Source organism: Mustela lutreola, chromosome 5 (genome assembly GCF_030435805.1).
Source record: "Mustela lutreola isolate mMusLut2 chromosome 5, mMusLut2.pri, whole genome shotgun sequence".
Classification (NCBI taxonomy): Eukaryota; Metazoa; Chordata; class Mammalia; order Carnivora; family Mustelidae; genus Mustela; species Mustela lutreola.
The window spans coordinates 42784010-42803819 of NC_081294.1; the positions used below are offsets into that span (position 1 = coordinate 42784010).

Here is a 19810-nt window from a genome sequence, read left to right on the forward strand (position 1 = left end):
CTGGGTTTTGCTCTTGCCTGTCTCCCTGAAACTCTGCTGAGCCCTTGATTCTATTGGGCAGACCCCAACCATCCTCCTTATAAACTTCACAATAGCCTTACGCTTTAGAAAGCTCTTCTCATTATATATGTTGGCAACGTCTTTCAAAATTTTAAATGCACATGACATCTGATCAAGCAATGGCATCACTAGGAATGTGCCTTTACGGACACATGGGCCAAAGCCTTTCAAGATAGCAGGAAAGGGTGTTCACCGCAGCATTCTTTGTAATAGAGGAAAAACTGGAAACTACCAATAGATGATTTGTTAAACAAACTATGGTTATCCAATAATGGAAATCCACAAAGCTATTTAAAAGAATGAGTCTACAGTACTGAGAAGGAGAGTTTCCCCTTAAATTAAGCCAAACAAAAGCAGAGCACATTGTTTGCAACAGTGTTCCTTTTATCTGGATAAGAAAAGGTAAAGGCACCCTCACTCTTACATATTTGCTGGGAAGTCATGCTATAGGCATGGTCAAGGTGCCACGGGCGGTGGTTACCTTTGAGGAGAAGGACTGGGAAAGCTTTTGCATTTGATTTTTCCTGAAATTCTATGTTTCCATTTTCTCAACAAGCAAATGTGTCCTTTCGATGTTTTATTTTAATGTTCAATAGAAGTTATCGGGGCCATGGGGATCACGGGATTCTTTTGGACTTTTTTCATCCCTTTCTGTATTAAAAACCTAGCTGAAACTTGAGGACGTTATGGTCCGTGAAATAAGCCAGTGATAAATGGGTAGATACTGCAGGACTGCAATTACACACGGTCCCTATAGTCAGATTCAGAGAGACAAGGTAGAAGCGGTTGGTTGTTGTCAGGGGCTGGGGGAAGGGGAGGGGCAGTTACTGTTTAATGAGGACACAGTTTTAGTTTTACAAGAGAAAATGAGTTCTGGAGACGGATGGTGGTGATGGTTGCATAGCAAGGGGGACATGCACTACAGTCACTAAACTGTATACTTGAAAATGGTGGAGATGGCACATTTTACGATGTGTCATGCCTTATTATGTGTTATGTGCATTTTACCACCATTTATAAAAAGCGATGCTAAAAAATACCTGTTTTTTGTTTGTTCGTTTTTTAAAGAGAGGGAGATATGTCATTTTTCTATTTTTATTTTTTTTAAAGATTTATTATTTATTTGACAGATCACAAGTAGGCAGAGAGGCAGGCAGAGAGAGAGGAGGAAGCAGGCTCCCTGCTGAGCAGAGAGCCTGACGTGGGGCTCGATCCCAGGACCCTGGGATCATGACCTGAGCCGAAGGCAGAGGCTTTAACCCACTGAGCCACCCAGGCGCCCCGAGGGAGATATTTTAAAAATCAAACAAAAGGGGGCACTTGGGTGGCTGAGTTGGTGAAGTGTCTGACTCCTGATTTCGGCCTGCGTAGGGTTCTACACTGGGCATGGAGCCAGCTTAAGATTCTCTCTCTCTGCCCCTCCCCACCTTCTCTCTCTCTCGCTCTCTAAAAAAACAAAAACAAAAACAACAACAACAACAAAAAAACGGCAAATAAATAGGAATCTAAAGTGCCATCCATCATTTCTTTGGGTCAGAGGACCCCAGACATATTTGTTTTGTCAGAGCATCTGTAATGATATGTGCAATATGATAAACGCAGTAGGCTATTAAAACAATTTTTCAGGGGCGCCTGGGTAGCTCAGTGGGTTAAGGCCTCTGCCTTCGGCTCAGGTCATGATCCCAGGGTCCTGGGATCGAGCCCCTTGTCAGGCTCTCTGCTCAGCAGGGAGCCTGCTTCCTCCTCTCTCTCTGCCTGCCTCTTTGTCTACTTGTGATCTCTGTCTGTCAAATAAATAAATAAATAAATAAACAAACAAAACAAAACAATTTTTCAAATAACACAAAGGCTTTTCCCTATTAGCCTAGCTAATAGGCTACAAAAAGTAACCTGGGAAGTTCCTCCAAAATCTAAACACAGAGTTATCCTATGACCCAGCAATTCCACTTCTATCTACCCGAGAGACATGAAAATATACGTACACGCAGAACACAGACACGCGTGTTGACAGCAAGCAGCGCTGTTCTTGAGAAGTAGTCCAATGTCAAGTAGCTGATGCATGGACAAAAAAAAGGTGATGCGGCCATGCAATGAGGTATTATTTGGCAGCGGGAAGGGATGAAGTACCGATATAGGCTAAATACGAATGTTGGACACACTAAGGGAAGGAAACCAGTCATGAAGGGCCATGTATCGTATGATGCAATTTATATGAAATAGGTGAGCCTACAGAGAGAGGAAGTAGGTTAGTGGTTATGCAGGGCTGAGGGCAGGGAGGAAACAAGGAACGTGTTCAGGGTCCCTTTGGGGGTGATGAGATGGTTTAAAATGGACTGGTGATGGTTGTGCACGTCCGTGATGATGCCATGAGCCACTAAGGTGGAGGCTTTCAATGGGCTGAAAGCATCGTGTCTGGGTTCTAGTTCAACAAAACTGTATATTCAAAAATAACAGCCCGGGGATCAAATCATCCCAAACTGGCCACAGGTCTTCACTTCCCTCTGGTTTAGATTGTCTGTGTTATTGTCTGGAACACGGAGGGTGGAAGGGAAGCAGTCAGCGATCCCCATGGGATGGCAGGTGAACACGGCACACTCGTTTGCACAGTGGTCGCAGACCCGGACCTCCAAGAGTTCGGGGTATGCTAGACGCCTAGGGGACAGTGTGGGAAGGAGGAGGCATGACACAAAAAGGACCAGGTCCCCCTGTGTTCTGCAGATTGAACGCCTTCCATTTCTGTGTACATTCTCCTCAGGTGTCCGCGTTTCACCTCTAGAAACCTAGCTAAGGAAAACGTTCCTGCGTATGAGGGGAGAGTTGGTGACTGGGAAGAGCGCTGCCCAAATAAAGCTTGGTAGTAGCTTCTTAAGTGGAATAGGACATGGCCATTAAGTGACGTTGGTTTTTAAAAATAATATGAATGGCATTCGCGGAATATTAATTTATGTATGTATGTATGTATGTATGTATTTGTTGAGGCTTATCTGTTTTCTAGAGTCTCTACAAAGGATAGGTCTTACTTTAGAAACCGAATATTCTGACTCTGAGAAAATGAGTCCACACTAAGACTAATCCGGGTCCAGCACCTGTGAATCTGGATGGGCAGCTGAGTTGGGCAGGGTTCCCTTGTTTCTGCTCCCCAGGTTCTCTCTCACCCCTCTGCGCCTGCAAGGTGTGGATGCAGCCCACCACTCCCCCCTGCTGGCAACAACTGGAAGCACAGCCCCATAGGTAGGCCCCAGGCGGAAGTGTTCCCTAGAGGATGAATTTCAGAGTAGAGGATGGATTTGGGGTGAGCTCTAAGGAGGAAGCCAGGTTCAAAGGCCCTCAAGGGTGCAATGGGACAGTCTGTAGTAGTACTTAATACATACATGTTGAATAAGCGAATGAAACGTGGCCTCAACGGGCCTCCCTAGGGGCTGGGTTCCAGGCTAGTCCTTGTAAACACACCCATATGCAGCTGGAAAACCAAACTTAAATGCAGCCCTGTAGCTTTGGACAGCTGCATTCTGAACTGGGGGCTGTACAACTGGAAAGCAGCAGCCCCCTGGTCTGGAGGCTGTGGGGAAATTGCCGTACTGGGTCTGGGAAGGTATCAAATTGTATTAACATAGGCTTTGGTGGGCTTGGGTTCAAATCACACCCCAGCCACCTAGAAACCATACCCTTGGATAGAGCAAGGCACAGGTGAGTGGGGACAGTGCATATGGCCTTAGGAGGGACTGCCCAACCATAATGACCCTTAGGGGATTTGGGCTTGTCTACCCTCCATGAGAAACCATCTCCAGACCTCAAGCTTCCCAGCCTAAGGGGCATGGCAGAAACAGAGCAGCCAAGTGACCCAAGAGAACCCCTGACTCCCTATTCATTTAATAACAAATATTGGCTGAGTTCTGACCATATGACCACTTGGGATACATCAGTGAACAAAACAAAGATCCCAGCCCTTGATGAACTCACTTTCTAGGCTCTCTCAGAACATGTCCCTCAACCTTGGTCCCATTTCATAGGTAAGAAACTGAGACCTTTAGCACCCAGGCCCCCTTCCAGCAGGCCCCCAGACCTGCTCCCTCCGGCTCAATTCTACCTAGGCCACTGATTTGCTGTGTGACTTCCAGAAGTTACTCCCCCGCTCTGGGCCTCCATTTTCCCCCACTGTAACATAAGGAGTTTGACCTGCTGATCTGTAAGTCCCTTCTAGCTCTGAAGGTCTGGGGTCTCTCAGCCTACTCTTCACACAGGATGTCATAAGACCAGCATCACACTCATGAGAATCCTTCCGAAAGTTGTGGAAATACTCAAAATCTCACTTCTAAGGGTAGAAAGGGGCAAGGGGTCCCTGAGTCTAAGGATCCACCAATTAAAACAGCCTTCCCCGCTCCCAAACAGCCAAGGCCTGGCAAGACGGACATCAGCTGGAGACACTTGGAGGGGGAGGGGACGGTTCTCACCTGGGCATCTTCCCGGGCCTGGTCCCGGTCTTCTCCTGCCTCCTCACGGTTCCCCTGCAACAGGACCCGTGAGAAAGGTCAGTTGCCAAACATCCACCCTCTTTGGCCCTCAGCAGCCACAGGACCCTTGACTCAGCCTCTCTGCCTCTCAGAACCCTCTTCCTGAGCTATAACATGGGGACAGGGATCCTGCCCTCAGAGGGAAGGCTGTGGTAAACATTACATTTGAAGGCACTCAGCCCAAGGCGACTTAAACACAGGCAGCTTCAATACCATGCGTCAGGCCCTGGGGTCTGGGCTGGGGGAATGCAAGCAATGGTGAAGGATACTTGCAGGTAACGTGGGTTGCCCACATGGCCTCGTCCTGTCAACTGGGGACCCAGAAAGCCAGGCTGAGGGCCACCAGGGAGGGCTGCCTGGAGAAGGTGGCCCCAAGCCAGCTTTGAAAAGTAAACAGCGGGAGAAGGCCTCACACGAGCCAGTCACAGCCTCAGCGGTGGGACGGAGAAGGCAAGTAGAGAGGACACCCTTTCTTCATCAGGGGTGGGCTCCTAGCTCCCTGCCCCCCCTTCAGGGCCCCTGGGGGACCAGGTGGGACCTGGGGCCATGAACTCACTCACCGTGGCCAGAGAGATAAGGATCCTCTTGAAGTGGCCAGATGTGTCTGAGCTCAGAGCATCCTCTAGGGACTTGTGATAGTCTGAAACAGAGAAATGGAGTTGTGGGCAGCTGCTGGCTAAGGATGGGGCGTGCTTCTAGAAGCTCAAGACTTGAGCCAGAGCATGTTGGCTGGGGTGGTGGGGATGAAGGCGTTTGCGGTTGGTTTTTAGCAGCATTCGGCCACGCCACTATGGGTCGCGACACACTGACACCCCAGTCCATCGCCTCTGCCCCCATCCCAGCTGAGGGCTCTTGGAACCCTGCCTCTCCTGCTTCATGGTCATTCTATCTTCCCTCTCTTACCTTCCCACCCATCGGACAGGGGCTGGACCCACCCGCTCTGGCCACAGCTCTAGCCCTGTCAGTCCCCCGCTCAAAATTTCAGCCACTTTAGAGCTGCTGACAAGGAGAAAAGTTTAAACATTTCTGACTAATACTTAAGATTCTTCACAATAACGTTCTGACCTTCTGCCCATCCAGGAGGCTGCCTGCCTGCTCCCCAGCAGCCTGGACACGTTCTCCTCACTCCCCGCCTCCAGCTGGGACTCTCTGCCTGTGGCGCCCTTTCCTCAGACACAGGGCTGGGCATACCCATGGGCTTAGCAGAGCGTCGTGGCCGAGAGAGGGGAGAACAGCAGAGCTGCGGGGTGAGGTGGTGCTTCTCGCACTGCCTCCCAGCGGTGCTGACCCCAAGGCCTCCCACACTCACCTTCCTTATAGGCCTCACAGATGGCCCGGATTTCTGCATTGGTCCGAGTAGCGAGGATTTCTATGAGAGCCTTTTCATCTGTGCCAGCTCCCTACAAGGTCAAGACCAAGAAGACTTAACCACAGCCCTGACCCCATGCAGAGACTCGAGAGGCCCTGGCCAAGAAGGCCCCTGTTTAAGCAACCATCCAGGGGGCAAATGCTCGGATCACCAGGCCTTCCTGGATTTTCTCTTCACCCCCAGACCAGAGACAGCACAATCAGGGCAGAACATGCCGACTCGTCAAGATTTCCAGAACCTCCCATGAGAACTGCTTTGGACCAAAATTAAAAAGCAAAGAATATGGCCTATAGGCACGTGTATATAAAAAGGCACACACACATATGTCTCTGCACATATTTATGTGTAAATGTATAAAAACAACAGAGCTCATGCTTCACAGTATAACTGTGACTGTGGTCTCTGGATGGGTGAAGGATCACAGGCGATTTCTCATTTCTTTTTTTTTTCCTCTGGGTAGATTGTCTCACATACTATTTTGTCAGAAGAAAAAAGGTTCCGTGCCTCAAGGGAAAAACATGCTGGATTTGTTGATATTTGCCTTTGAGGAGTGATCTAGGGACAGACCCGTTAGGTTCTTTGGACTGAAACAGCTACTCAAATGTCCTCACGCTGGGGGAGGGGAGGGGGGCAAAGGAGATGGATAGATCGATAGATTCAAGTATCTGTTAAACACCTGCAACGTGCCAGTCGCCGCACAAGCCGCTGCAGCCACAATTGTAAGAAACAGGAAAGCCACATTCACTGCCCTTAGAGGTTACTTCCCGTGGGGTGGCCAGTCCGTTGGGGCCCTGACCTGAAGGAGACTGAGGCTGACGGAGATCTTCACAAGTGCTTTATTCAAAGCAGGCATATGGGGGAGGACAGCCTGATTCCCAGAGCATCCTAAGACCCAGGGTCTAGCCCCTTCCCTAGGGCAGGGTCTGCTAGCCGGACCGCTAGCTGGGTGTGCTCAGCCTCCCTCGGTTTCCCATTGTGGGAAAGGGAAGGGTCGGGTCAGGTTATCTCACTGCTCCCTTCAACCTCTAAACTCCGCATTTTCAAATCCTTTGCTTTTCTTGTCTAGGCATTTTAAAAGGACGAGAACCTCAATTTGCTTTGCCCAGGAAAATGTCTGATCTTCTCTGAATCCTCCAGGGGCCCAAAGTCCTCGTGGTCTCAGGCTCCAGAGCCAGACAGACTTGGTCTGAATCCCAGCTGTTACCTTGTAACGCTGTGACTTTGATCAAGGGACTGAGGCTCAGAGCCAGACTTTCCCATCTGTAAAATGGGGATAAGACAATAGCCTTGCCTTGTGTGTTGGTGAGACAAGGAGCTGAGCCCAGGACGGGTCGCTAAATGCTCTGATGACAGAGAGGAGCCCCATACAGCTGGTCCCTTGGGAAATCAAGCAGCTCTAGCAACAGCTGGGCTGGGACATCACATCCTTTCTTGCTAATCAACCGCAAGGGCAGGTCTTCAGAGTTAACAGTGTCCTTCACACCCATGACCTTGCCTGGCCCACTCCATGCTTGAAGGGCAGGGATGATCACTGCTGTTTCACAGATGAAGGCATGGAAGTTTAGAAAGTGTAAGGGGCCCAACATCACAGTGAGTTCGAATACAGGCTCTGACTGCTGTTGTTTCCCTTCCAGATCCATCCTGCTTTCTCTAGCTGCTCCTTGAGATCCCCTGACACCACTGATTACTGGGCATGTGACCTCACTTCAGCCAGAGCGGAAGCCAGGACTTTGGTGGAACTTCTGGGAAGAAGGACATACATGCACAAGCCATCCTACCACAAGAAGGAGAAAGCTTTCTGAGAGCAAAGCCACCACAGAAGACAGACAACCTTGGTAGGGGAGAGACAAGAGTCCACGTAACATTATTTGAGTCCCTGGATTCAGCCATGTCTAAAACCAGATGGAGTCCTGTACCTCTGTTATCCCCTTTGTAGTTCACACTAGTTGGAATTGGGCGTGGGAAGGGCTCTGCCAAGGAGCTATGGCCAATCCACACCTGTGTTTGTGGGGAGCCCCCGGGTCCCCCCAACACCCACATACTGGACATCCCTTTGGTGCCCCCACCATACCTCCATGGCCTTCTTCAACTGCTTGGCATCATAATGGGCCGGTGGCATCATGAGCCCTAGAATCAGCCTCGCCAGGTCTCCAGAGATCTCAGACTTCAGATCTGCCATCAAGTCCTACGAAGGACGGGGGCCGAGGTCACGCAGGCATTACCACATGTTCCCGAGTGACCCAGGACAGGGAGGAGATATGGAATGAGGAATCAGGGGCTCCAGGTGAATGCTGGGGATAGCGATAGTGGGAACCCACCCCTGTCTTTGCTGAGGTTTACTATTTAAAGGATGGCAAAAACCCCAAGCAGAGGGAAGACTGGCTCTCCTTGGAGGCAAGGAGGTAGAACAGGAAAGCGGGGGAGGGCTGAAGGACATCATTCCCACTGTGGGGGAAGCTCGCCAGCTGCAAAGGCACAATAATCTCAGTCATTCAGCCTTGGGGCCTTGAAGCCTCTGGAACTCGAGATCCAGAAAACGCTGTGTGAAAGCAACTCATCTCAGCCCCACACTGAGCCATCCCCACGGGTGCTGATCCTGGGGAACTGGGGGACGGACAGAATGTGCTACAGGTAGCCCAAAACCAATGAGGGAGATACTCCAAGAACACATGACCACAGGGGCCCCAGGACCGCCCATACTTGGGCACTGGCTGTGAGAGCCAAGCCCCCCGGGCCTGGCTGAGGCCTCACCCGGCCGAAGTGGGACTTGAAGGTCTGACGGATCTGCTGGCGCTGGGCGTTGCTGCGGTGCGTGATGATGTCGATGATGGTGTCCTCGTCAGTTCCTGAATCATCAAAGCTGCATGGTTCAGAGGAAGACCCACAGCCCACTTCCCCCGTCCCCTCTACGCCACAAAGGGGCCGAGTAGCTACTAAGGGATCCTTCCAACCTGCCCATCTAAATCCCATGGGGACCCCGTGTCCTTTCTCTTCAGCTCCTAGGAGCTGGAGCCCAAGTCCTTGTAACCAGTGCATGTCGACTCTGAGAACATCAGGATACCACCTCTGAACTCCTAGATGAATGCTTTCAACCTCGGACTCCACACAGGACTCCACCTTTCAGAAGGACTCTTGCACCTGTCATCTCAGTCCTAGACATGCTCGGGGGCTATTATCATTCCCAAGAGACAAATGGAGAGGAGGCCCAGATGGGGAGGATTTAAGCCAAGGTCTCTGGGAGGTGCTGTTAGATGGGCAGGGTCAGGGGTGGGCAAAGTGTTGAAGGCCAAACCCGGATCCTGTCCCCGATGGCCTTTCTGAGAATAGGCCATCCACCCACAGAGTAGTTCTTCCCACTAGTTCCAAACAGGGGCTCTGAAGGGGGAACTAGTAGGGGGCACTCCCATCCCAGAATTGGGTCTGCAGCTCTTACTTTATAGTGCGGGAAATGGATGCTTTGGAGGCATTGAAGGACCTGCCCAAAGTCACAGTGAGTCGAAAGCAAAGCCAGGGGGAGAACCCAGGCCTTAAGACTTCCTTCTACTCCAGGACACTGCTCCTGACAGGCTGGGGGACACCTTGGTCTCTAGGAAGGGTTCATTCCCAGGTCCTTACAACCCCCCTCACTCCTGCTTAGACTCATGGAGCCAGGACCCTCCTCGTTCTGTGGACCCTAGTTTAGGCCTCCGCTCTCACTCCTGCCCAGCCCACTGCCCAGCCTGCCACACCTGCTGCCCCAGAAGTCCACCCACCCCTTCCTGGTCCCCTTACCGAGTCCCTTCATGGCCTTCCGCAGTGCTTTGGCATCAGCGTCAGGGTTGAAGTTGTCGACTGGACGCACGGTTCCCTTCAGCTGCGAGAAGCAGAAAGAGCCTCAGCAGGTGTCTGGAGGCCCCCCTGGGGGCCAGGCCAAGAGAGGAGCATGCAAGAGAGGGGAAGCTTTCCCCATGAGCTCCAAACCAAGCAGCTTCGGGGGAAAGAGGCAGGGGTGAAGGCACAGCAGACAGACCCCTGCCCTAGAGCTGAGAAAGGGAGAGGGGGCAAGAGACAGACCCAGACCTGGGAGCAGGGCAAATGCTGGTCAAGCCAGCTTCCTGCCCCAGGAGTTAGCCCTGCCCTAGCTGCACTGGGGCCTCCCCAGTCCCTGTCAGAATCCTGCCCTGTCCCCAAGGCCCTCCTGCCTCTTTAAGATCCCCATCCCCTGAAAAGGCAAACAAAATGTCTGAAATCCCAGAACAGAATCTCCCAAATTCAGTCACTCCTAAGTGGGGTTCTCAGTGTTTCCTTATTTGCATATGCCCTGTTCTATTTCTCAATATTTCTACTGAATTCAACCTCTTTTCTGTTTTACTTAAATGCATTCACTTTTAAGTGTATTTAAATACTCCTGAAGGGCAAGGAGCTTTGTTCATTTCATTCTTGGATGGATCCCGAGTGCCTACAACAGAAATAAGCACTCAAAATATATTTGCTATGTGGATTAATGAATGAAAAGAATTTTGAATCACTATCATAAAGAGAAAATTGGTCTTAAGTGCCATCGACGGATGATAACCCATGAAAATAAATGTAATAAAGAGAAAATACCGTCTTGTCAAATATCACCAAATTTAAGCAGATGCTGTTGCTTGTCAAAAGCTCTGAACTTGAAGTTAGCTCTCTCAGCTCAGTTTGTGAAAAAAGGAAAGTCAGTGAGGGTGGCACGGAGCCAGACTCTCCCTCTGACAGAATAAGGAGGAGGTTGGGATTGAAAAGTCACTCTCTCACTATGTGAGGTTTGGTGTTACCAAATGCCCCCAAGGCTCCCCTCACCCGAAAGAATTCATTTCTTAGGTAATTTAAAGTCACCTGCAATGACACTTCTTGGCTTGCAATTTGGGAAATGCTGTTCTAGAATATCAGTGCTCAAGAGCCCTTGGAAGGCACTAAGTTTGCCGTGTCTAACACCTCGCTCGAAAGATGGAGACAGAGGCCGGGAGAGGTAGGGACCTGCCAAAAATGGCTCCATGAGTAACAGAGAGAATGCAACGTGCCAAATTATTTTCACGTAGACCAAGGGCTACTAGTCCCTGGAATGGTTAGCCCCCAGTACGTCCGCGGACCCTGGGTCTCAGGATGGTCAGAACAACCTCGAGTCACCCAGCGCCCTGAGGGGTGACAGACCATCTGGAAGCCTCCAGAGGCCAACTGTCTGACCGAGGATGACACAGGCCCATCCACAGAACCAGACATGTCTCCGTTCAGCAAGCCCTGTTAGTACTCAGCGGGCCCCCAACGCTCCCCTGCGTGTTAGAAGTTAGGGCGGGAATCAGAGGCCCACAGCAGAGTGCCCGCCCACCAAACTCATCACTCCTGGAAGACAAAGAAGCTTCAGATGTGAGAACCGATGTCTCAGGTTGGCCGCCAGGGGGCAGCTGGGTGCCAACCGGAGCAGCGGGAAGGTGCGAGCAGAAGACCGGAAGCTTGTGGTCAAGAGGTCAAGCAGGAGGTGGGGAGGGTCTGACCTCTACTCGGGCCACTGCACTAAGCTCCCACATCTGATAGGCCACCTGCGCTGCCTCCGGGAAGAACTGGCCAGCAGCACTGGAATGGAGGGGGTTGGGGAGAGGATAGAAGGGAAGGTCATCGTGGGCAAGACCACACACACAGCAACAGCCATGTATGCACACGGACAAGGACACACACACACACACACACAGCCACACACTTGAAGTAAATCCATCTTGCTTTACCTCCTATCAAGCCTCATCCATCCAGAGCCTCCCCTCCATTTTTAGAAACCTTCTACCTTCTCCTGAGACCCCCTGCAGCGCTCGGTCTGCCCAGCTGCCTTCTAGGCTCTATGTTCCCAGCAGGAGAGGATTTCTTGAATACTCTGTCCTCCCCTTTCTCCCTCGTGATTTGAGTGATTTCTACCCGACTCTCCCCTCTCAAACAAGCTCAGTTACCAGCTTACAGCCATGTCCCCTCGCTTTCTACTCCTGCAAACTACCTGGGCTTACAAGATGCTGAGTAAATGTCTGCGGAACCGAAATCAGCCCCCAAGGCACTTGTCAAAGGTTAACAGAAGGTTCTCGTATCCCTTACTTCACTGGATCCTTATAAGCTCTGGGAGAGGAAGTCAGAGGACCTATGGCTCCCCTCCTAGTCCACAAATCTGGTCAAGTCACACCCAGTGTCGTCTCTCCCATGGCTCCCACTACCCCAGGAGAGGTTCTTCTGCCAGCAGGAGGCCCCCAGGCCCTGCCCACCTCTCACCCTCTTTTCTTCCCGGCCCCAGCAAAAGTGCAGCATCAGGTACAGAAACGAACCAGGCTGAACGTGGTCGTCTCTAGGTCTTTCCTCCACCCACTCTCCTTCAGAGCCTCTCTTCACCTCCTCCTCCTTAAGGTCTCCCTCAGGCCTCTGCTTCTCTACCCACAGTCTGGGAGAGTGCCCCGATCTGTGCGTTCCCAGGCACAGAGACTTTCCCTATCCCGTGACGACCCCACATGTAGGCCCTGGTCCGGAAGCCCCACCGGGCTGGGGGCTTCACCAGGGCTTCCCTGCCAAGAGGCCTGTCCCAGAACATACTGGGCACGAACGTGCTGAATAAAGGAGCAGGCAGACCGGGCACCTGTATTTTTTCCATCGAACAGATGATGAAATGGGAAGCAGTTATGAGGTAGCGGGGCTTGGACCCCCCTGTTCTGGATTCCCAGTCCACACCCACATGGGAGCAGACACCCCCACCCCTCCCCCAGTCTGGGAGAGCCCATTCCCGTCACACACACTCACAGACTTTCACCAGGCACTGAGGAATCCCCAAGCTCATCCAGTCCATGCATCCATCAGGATGAGGGCCAGGGGAGCCTGGCCTGCCACCGCTCCCCCCACTCAGGCCACCCCCTCCAGCCCAGGGTCCAGGAGCCACTTACTCATCATCACCCCCACAGAGTTTCAGCAGAGCCTTCTTGTAATCACCGGATGTGTCGTTCTGGGGAGAAAGTGAGACAGAGAAAGGTGACTTCTCACCCTTGTGCTCCCCTCGGATAAGGAGGGGAGGTTGCGCAGAGCCCAAAATAGGGGAAGGCTGAACACTTATTTGTGGCAATACTGACTCTCCTCTGGTCTGGGGTGGCAGAGACCACCAAGCAGTGGTGTGCTGGCAAGTCCTGAACAACCAGCTCTCGGGGAGGGGAGAAGGTTAAAAAGCCCTAATTTCTTTCTTTCTTTTTTTTTTTTTTTTAAAGATTTTATTTATTTATTTGACAGAGAGAAATCACAAGTAGTTGGAGAGGCAGGCAGAGAGAGAGAGAGGAGGAAGCAGGCTCCCTGCTGAGCAGAGAGCCCCATGTGGGACTCGATCCCAGGACGCGAGATCATGACCTGAGCCGAAGGCAGCGGCTTAACCCACTGAACCACCCAGGCGCCCCAGCCCTAATTTCTAATATCTGCCAATTTCCGTGGTGTAAACACGTCCAACAGGGATACTTTCAAGCTACCCATAGGATTTCACTGAACGTGAAGCCCATGGGAGCTGGCCCCAGCACACTTCTACTCTCTGACCATCCCCAGCCCAGCACCCCCATGTGAAATAGTCCATGGAAATAGGGTTCCATGAACCAAAACACCAGGAAACGCCAAACCCAGACCAATGGATGTAGCTTATTTTATGCCTCTCTCAGAGCTTCATGATGGATTTAACCAATTAAAGGCTGTGAGAAGTTCTGAAGGCAACAGGCTGCCTTGTCTTACTTTCACTAGCTTTTTCCAAACACTTCCCATGAACCATTGTTGCATTTAATATCTATAACACTCGGGGAACATAGCTTGAACTCAGAAAGCTTTATCTCACTCACCACCCCCAAAAAGAAAAATACCCAACCCTCTATGTGTCTCTTGGCCGAGTGTCAGAGGCTGGACATCGCAGTCATCACAGATCACGTGGCCCGGGGCCAAGAGTTCTACCCTGACTTCTGCAGCCTGAGCTCACTGCCCTTGGGATGGAGTCCTCATCCTTAACTCCGCCCGCGTGCCCTTCCTGACCCAGGCCCGCCTTCCTTTTGAGCTTCTTGACTCATAAGCACCACCAGACATTTGCTTCTCTGTTGAGTTGTCTCACGTGCCCTGAACGTGCCATGAGGCAGGGGCTCCTGGGGTTCCCAAGAGGCTCCCAGCTCCTCAGGACTGTTCTTTTCTCCTAGGCGTGGTTCCCAAGCCCTCCGCTCCTCTCCGTACCCTGTTGGCTCCGCTCACCTTGATCATGCTATACAGGGACTTCTCATACTTGGTCCGGAATATCTCCCGAATGTCAAGCATGTCCAGCTCACTGCGGGTGACCATGATGCGGATCAGGGTGTTGTCCCGAGTCCCCAGGCCCTGGAAGACAAGTGGGTTTGGGGGACAGGAACCTGAGAGGAGGCCAGACGGCTGACAGCCCCCAGCTGGTTGAAAAATACAATTTTTGTGCTAGCACATTAAAATTAAGAACAAAAGAAACAAAACATTGCCTTTCCCCTGAAGCTCCCTATGTGTCCCTCTTGCTTTAATTTCCTTCCTCCTTTCATATGTCAGGTCCATCCTTGGTTTCCTTGACAATTTTACCATAACTGTATAACTCTAAATACAGATTGTTTATGGTTAGATATCTTGGAACACTGTAAACAAACCACTTTGCATTTATTTCTTTTGCTACGCCTGATGGACACTGGGTTGTAAAAAATTTAGAAGAAACTGCCACATTCTTTGGAATGCATGCACACAGGAACCTTCTCTCCTGGGCTGAGCTGCCTGACCTCCCTCTGAAAGAGAATGGGCCATATTTCCCTTGCCCTTGGGATGGCCGACTGACGCCACGAAGGCCTGAGCTCCTGGGCCTTGGGTCTGTGGCCTCTGCATTCATGGGTCCTGTTGTGCTACAGAACTATCATTAGTTTCTGTGTGTCCTGTGGGCAAAACAGTGGGAATCACTGTTTTCATGTACATGCTTAGGGTAGAATCGCTGGGTCACAGGGGTAAACATTGCGAGTCTTAGCCGACAACGACAAGGATCTTCCAAAGTGGTCTAATCTACATCCACTGTACAGAAACATTCTGGTCAATTAATATTTTTGAAACGTGTGGGTTTCTAGCTCCTCTGGCTGGATGGGTCCAGTGCGAGCTGTCATAACACCCTGTTATCAATCACGAGGCGGGAGCAGGTATCTGGGTGGGCAGGCGTGCGCCCGGACAGTGACCCAAGCTCAGGAGCTCGCCTGGAAAAAGGGCCGTCACTCTCTCCTGTAGTCAATCCCCTGAGGGCTCTCTTTGGCCAGTGGGTCCTACAGACTTGTCAGAATGTCTCTACAGTCCCATGGGGATGGGCAGAGACCCCCTCCACAGCTCTTTCCCACTGATCCCACACACACACACACACACACACACACACACACACACACACACCTTCATCGCTTTGAAGAGCCTTTCCGCAAAATATTCTGGAGTGCTCCGGATACATTTCACTGGGAAGAGGGAAGGAGAGGCGGAGTTACTCCAGCTGTCTCAGAATGGGTTGGGGTGGCCTGACCCCTTCTTTATTCCTACCCCTTAGGGACCACGAAGGGCAAACCCAGGATGGATCCAGGCTCCTGATAACCCAAGGCGCCACCCCCTTTAACACAAACCCAGAACTTCGAGAAATCAGGAACTGGGCTGGTGAAATGTGGGCTGTGCCTCTTAAAGACCCACTTCGTCTTTCTAGTCTGCTGGGGGGCTGGCAGGGAGCAGGCCCAGGTGGGGGGCAGCACCTGCGGTAGAGCTGGGAGGGGTGTTTCTGTTCGTCCTGCTGCGGCCACAAGGGTATCGGCAGCTACGTCACTTTGGATCCTGCTAGGAGAGCAGGCCAGAACCTGACTGCCTAAAGCAGAGTGGGTTGGGGACAGCTCCGGGAAGGAGGAGGAGGCTGGGGCTAGAGCTCTCCCCCAGGAAACACGCACACAACCCTCCCCAGACTCGGACAGACTGCCTCTTGCCATGTCGAGCTTCTGAGGGCCTCTGGGTCAGGCAGGGCCTCACCCCCACCCCCATTTATCAGATGAGGGAACTGAAGCCCAGAGAGGACAGGAGACTTGTCCCAAGTCAAGAGCAGATTTGGGAGAAGTCCTGGGTTGGAATCTTGGGTCGACCAACCGACTAGTCAGATCCTGGTGTGCCCTGTGCCTATGATACCCCAAGTCATGACTGAACTACCCCTTGGCAAGTGACATAGCCTCTGCGAGATATGGTCTCCTTATCTGTGAAGTGGAGATCATGCCCCTCTCCTGGGTCTTTTTTCAAGATTAAACACTCCACACAGCACGCCGCATGTGGTATGGGCCCCACACAAGTCTGCTCTCCTGCTGGTTCTTCCTCTGGGCCCGGGCTCATAGCTCTATCTTGCCCCGCCTGCTCTATCTCACAGGAGGGAGTGACAGGAAGTCAGCCCCCCAAGGCTCCACTCCCTGCCTCCCTGACTTCATGTGGCCTTGGCCAACCCGCAGAACTCACTGCGCGTCCGATTTTCTCCTTCCTGCCTCCAGATCATGTAATCCCTCTTTCCCATTCTTGGGCTCTTGTTCCTGGGCCAGAATCCCAGAATCCCCCAAAGCCCCTGGGAATGCAAGGTCAGGACATACCCACAGCCAGCATCAGCTTCTCGAAGTCCCCAGACAGCTCTCCTCGGATGCTGGCTTCAATTGGCTTCCCAGTGGTCTTCAGATACTCATCAAACACTGAGTCAGAGAGACAGGGGTGTTGAGAGTGCCCCAGAAGGCAGGAGAAGCCAGGACTTCAGAAGGGGAGGCCAGGACCAGAGTGCCCACCATGAAGTCAGGGCTGGTCTTTGAGGAGCTGGCCAGCAGGGAGGTCAAGCACACCACCAGTCACCATGCAGCTAGGCCGTGTATGACGTGAGGGACTTATGTGTACCTCACACTCCAACAGGAAGCAGGTATTCAGCTGGGAAGGTTGAGCATCCTGTCAATGACTTTCCTGAGGGACTACACAAACCACCATCTAATAAAATCAGGACTAGTACTTGCACTGTAGGTGAAGTAACTACCCTGCTCTATTAGTAGCAAAGGAAAAAAAGAATGGAATCGTTGGCACAACTCCAGGGGAGCAGCTGTAGGTCCTTGTTCTCTGGAACTTACCCAACCGAAGATGCTGCTTGCTGCGATTTCCCAAAATGTAAATGAACTGGGCTTCATCTGTTCCCCATTTCAGTTCCCCTGCCTCGTACAGGTCCTGAAGGGGAAGAGGAAGGACTTCATGGAAAGGAGACAGAACTTACTGGCCAAGCGAATCAACTGCTGCTGAATCCCTGAACATACGAGTAATTGGTAGCCTCAGGACCTCTGCATACACCTGTATACCCTCCTTTCTTTCTGGGGAAACTCCGACTCAACGTTCAAGGCCCAGATTAAATGTCCCGTTTGTTCTTGAAGCACTTCCTGATGTCCCCAAGGTGGAGTCCTCTTTCTTCTCCTCCTTCCCTCTTCTAGGCTCCCATAGTTTTGTACCTCTCTATTGCTTTGCTTCACTGTATGTTATAACAACTTCTTTATAAGCCTGTCTTCCCACTATGGCATGGGCTCCTCAAAGACAGGGACTATGTCTTAGCATTCTCTGTATCTACCCTTGCAGTGTTGCATGCACACAGTGGGGCTCAAAACACCTTGAACGTAATGCTATATCCCTAGAGATGGTGTTTGTATGACTAATATTTGCCTTTCTCTCCTGGTACTGTGTGATTTTAATCAGTAGTGATCCCCCAGTGCTTGGCAGAGTGGCCGGCACATAGTAGGTATTCAACACATATTAGTTAACTGAATGAATAAAGGAACAAATGACAAAAGCTCCAAAATATATCTCACCAACTTTATATATGTTGCGTACCTTTGAAAGACAATTTAAGTCCTTTCTTCAACAAAGCACTGCATAAAACACTGGCCATGAGTCAGTTATTTCTGGTATTTGATGCAAATTACTCGGCCCCCAGCCCTTCCCTGGATCCCCAAGCAACTAGCTCTCGGGGTTCCCTTGCTGTGCCCCAAGAGCCCCTGGTCAGTGCTGGTTTACCTGGACGTCCTGCTGTACCAAGTCCTCGCTCACAACATCATCCGCCTCCCTGGTTCCCTGAGCAGAAACACAGGGACACGGGATTCACATACCAGGGCCAGGGAGATGGGATTGGTGTGGATACCAGGGAGAGAACAGGACAGTAGAGAAAGTATGGTGGCCCAGGTGGGTCTTGGAGCAGTGACTTCAGCTGCCACTACATCAAGACTGATGCATCTATTTTGTGGGGAATCATGGGGTTTGTTGGCTTTTCCCTTCATCCTTGGAGTTAAGAACAAAGGGGAGAGTCCTGAGAATGACCAAGGTCCCTCTAGGTGCCCCATCCCAGAGCCAGCCAGAGCCTGTACTGAGAACAGGACCCCATACAGGTCCTGGTATGGCTCACGATGCCCGTGGAAAATGATACTACAGGGCTAAAAAGACTGCACACCGGCATTCCCCTGGGGGCTCACAGACCTTGACCCAGAAAGTTCAGCAGGGAGGATCTGAGACTTGGGCCCTGAGATCTGAGCTCATAAGCAGTGAAGGCACCCAGTGCTATTGGTGTTTCTGCTGCTCCTGCCAGGCTCAGTGCCCCATCCAACAAAGGAACTTGCAAGGGATGGGGCCAGCCCAAGCGGGCATCGTGCTTCCGTGGGCGCGGGTCAGGCCTCCTCCCCTGGACTATGAATCTCAGGATCTCAAAGCCCCGGGCTCTCCTGTGGACACAGCTTCTGAAGACAGAGCCCGCACATTCACAATCCATGCTGTGGCACTGGCCCCCTGGTGTTAGATGTTGAAAAGGAGCTGGAACTCTCCAGAACAAATGGCTTTGAACTTGGGGGCAAAGGTCACACTTGCCCATTCCTGCTGTTTCCAGTAATCCCCCAGCTGCTTACTGTGGGATATGGGTTGCTATGGCAATGGAGAAAACGACCTGGGAGCAGCTGGGGTCAACTGTGTATGGGAGCAGAGGAAGTGAAAGAAACAGAGAAATGGCTTAATTCCTATATAAAGCTTCCCACAAGCGTGGTCCTTGGACCTGGGCTTGAAACTGCTCAGTGCGAGAATTTCCGGGGAGCCGGGCAGGTGAAGGGGAAGCAGCAGGGTGGGTCATGTTTTCCAACGCTCTGCAGCCATACAAAATGCAGGTCTGCTGGTGCCGGAACTTTCCATTATTCTAAAGAATGTAGAAATCTGGCTTTTGAGTAAAAATTCCCCATTTTTAAATGTTAGTAACTAACTCAAATATTTAAAAAAAACATTGTGTAGGAAAACCAGGGAGAAAAAAAAACCAGCTTGGCAAATGGAAGCCAGTCTGCAGCCCTGACTTCATGGTCCTTCTTATGTCTCTGGGGATGGGAGGGAGGAGCCGCAGGGCTTGGCTGTGGGAGACGCAGTGCAGGCAGCCCCAGAAATGTCACATCCCTGCGGGTGACTCGTGGACGTGCCAGCCGTGGCAGCCGTGGCTGGGGAAGCAATGGCGGGAGGGAGGCCTGGAGAGGAGGGGGAGGGGTGGGTGTGAAGAGAGGATGGAGGTCACGGGAAGATTTTCCTGGGCACAAGAGAGCAGAGATGTGTGCAAAGGGATATGTGGATCACCTGCCTGCACAAACCAGGGGCGACACAGCAAACCCCTCCATGCTCGGATTCCACACCCAGGTGAGAGAGAGAAAACATCTCAAGTTCAAGGATAAATGGGCAGTTGGGGAGTAGCCACAGCTGAGGAGGACTTTATACCCGAGGAGCCACCAAGGAACCTCTCACAGGCCACCCTGTCTGGGACAAGAGGCAGATGGTACCCATGGCCCTC

At 51.6% G+C, this 19810-nt stretch overlaps 1 protein-coding gene across 2 annotated transcripts in view; it reads right to left on the reverse strand.

Moving 5' to 3' along the window:
• ANXA6 (annexin A6) overlaps window positions 1-19810 on the reverse strand; it is a 46881-nt gene that overhangs the window by 8605 nt on the left and 18466 nt on the right. For both annotated transcript variants that reach the window (XM_059174078.1, XM_059174076.1), the window contains exons 8-20: window positions 18019-18075; window positions 17091-17184; window positions 16575-16670; window positions 15364-15422; window positions 14179-14301; window positions 12858-12916; window positions 11445-11523; window positions 9712-9793; window positions 8692-8786; window positions 8012-8125; window positions 5881-5971; window positions 5132-5211; window positions 4512-4565 (exon numbers count right to left, since the gene is read on the reverse strand). In XM_059174078.1, the coding sequence (XP_059030061.1) occupies window positions 4512-4565; window positions 5132-5211; window positions 5881-5971; window positions 8012-8125; window positions 8692-8786; window positions 9712-9793; window positions 11445-11523; window positions 12858-12916; window positions 14179-14301; window positions 15364-15422; window positions 16575-16670; window positions 17091-17184; window positions 18019-18075 (1083 nt within the window). The remainder of the gene's footprint in view (window positions 1-4511; window positions 4566-5131; window positions 5212-5880; window positions 5972-8011; window positions 8126-8691; window positions 8787-9711; window positions 9794-11444; window positions 11524-12857; window positions 12917-14178; window positions 14302-15363; window positions 15423-16574; window positions 16671-17090; window positions 17185-18018; window positions 18076-19810) is intronic.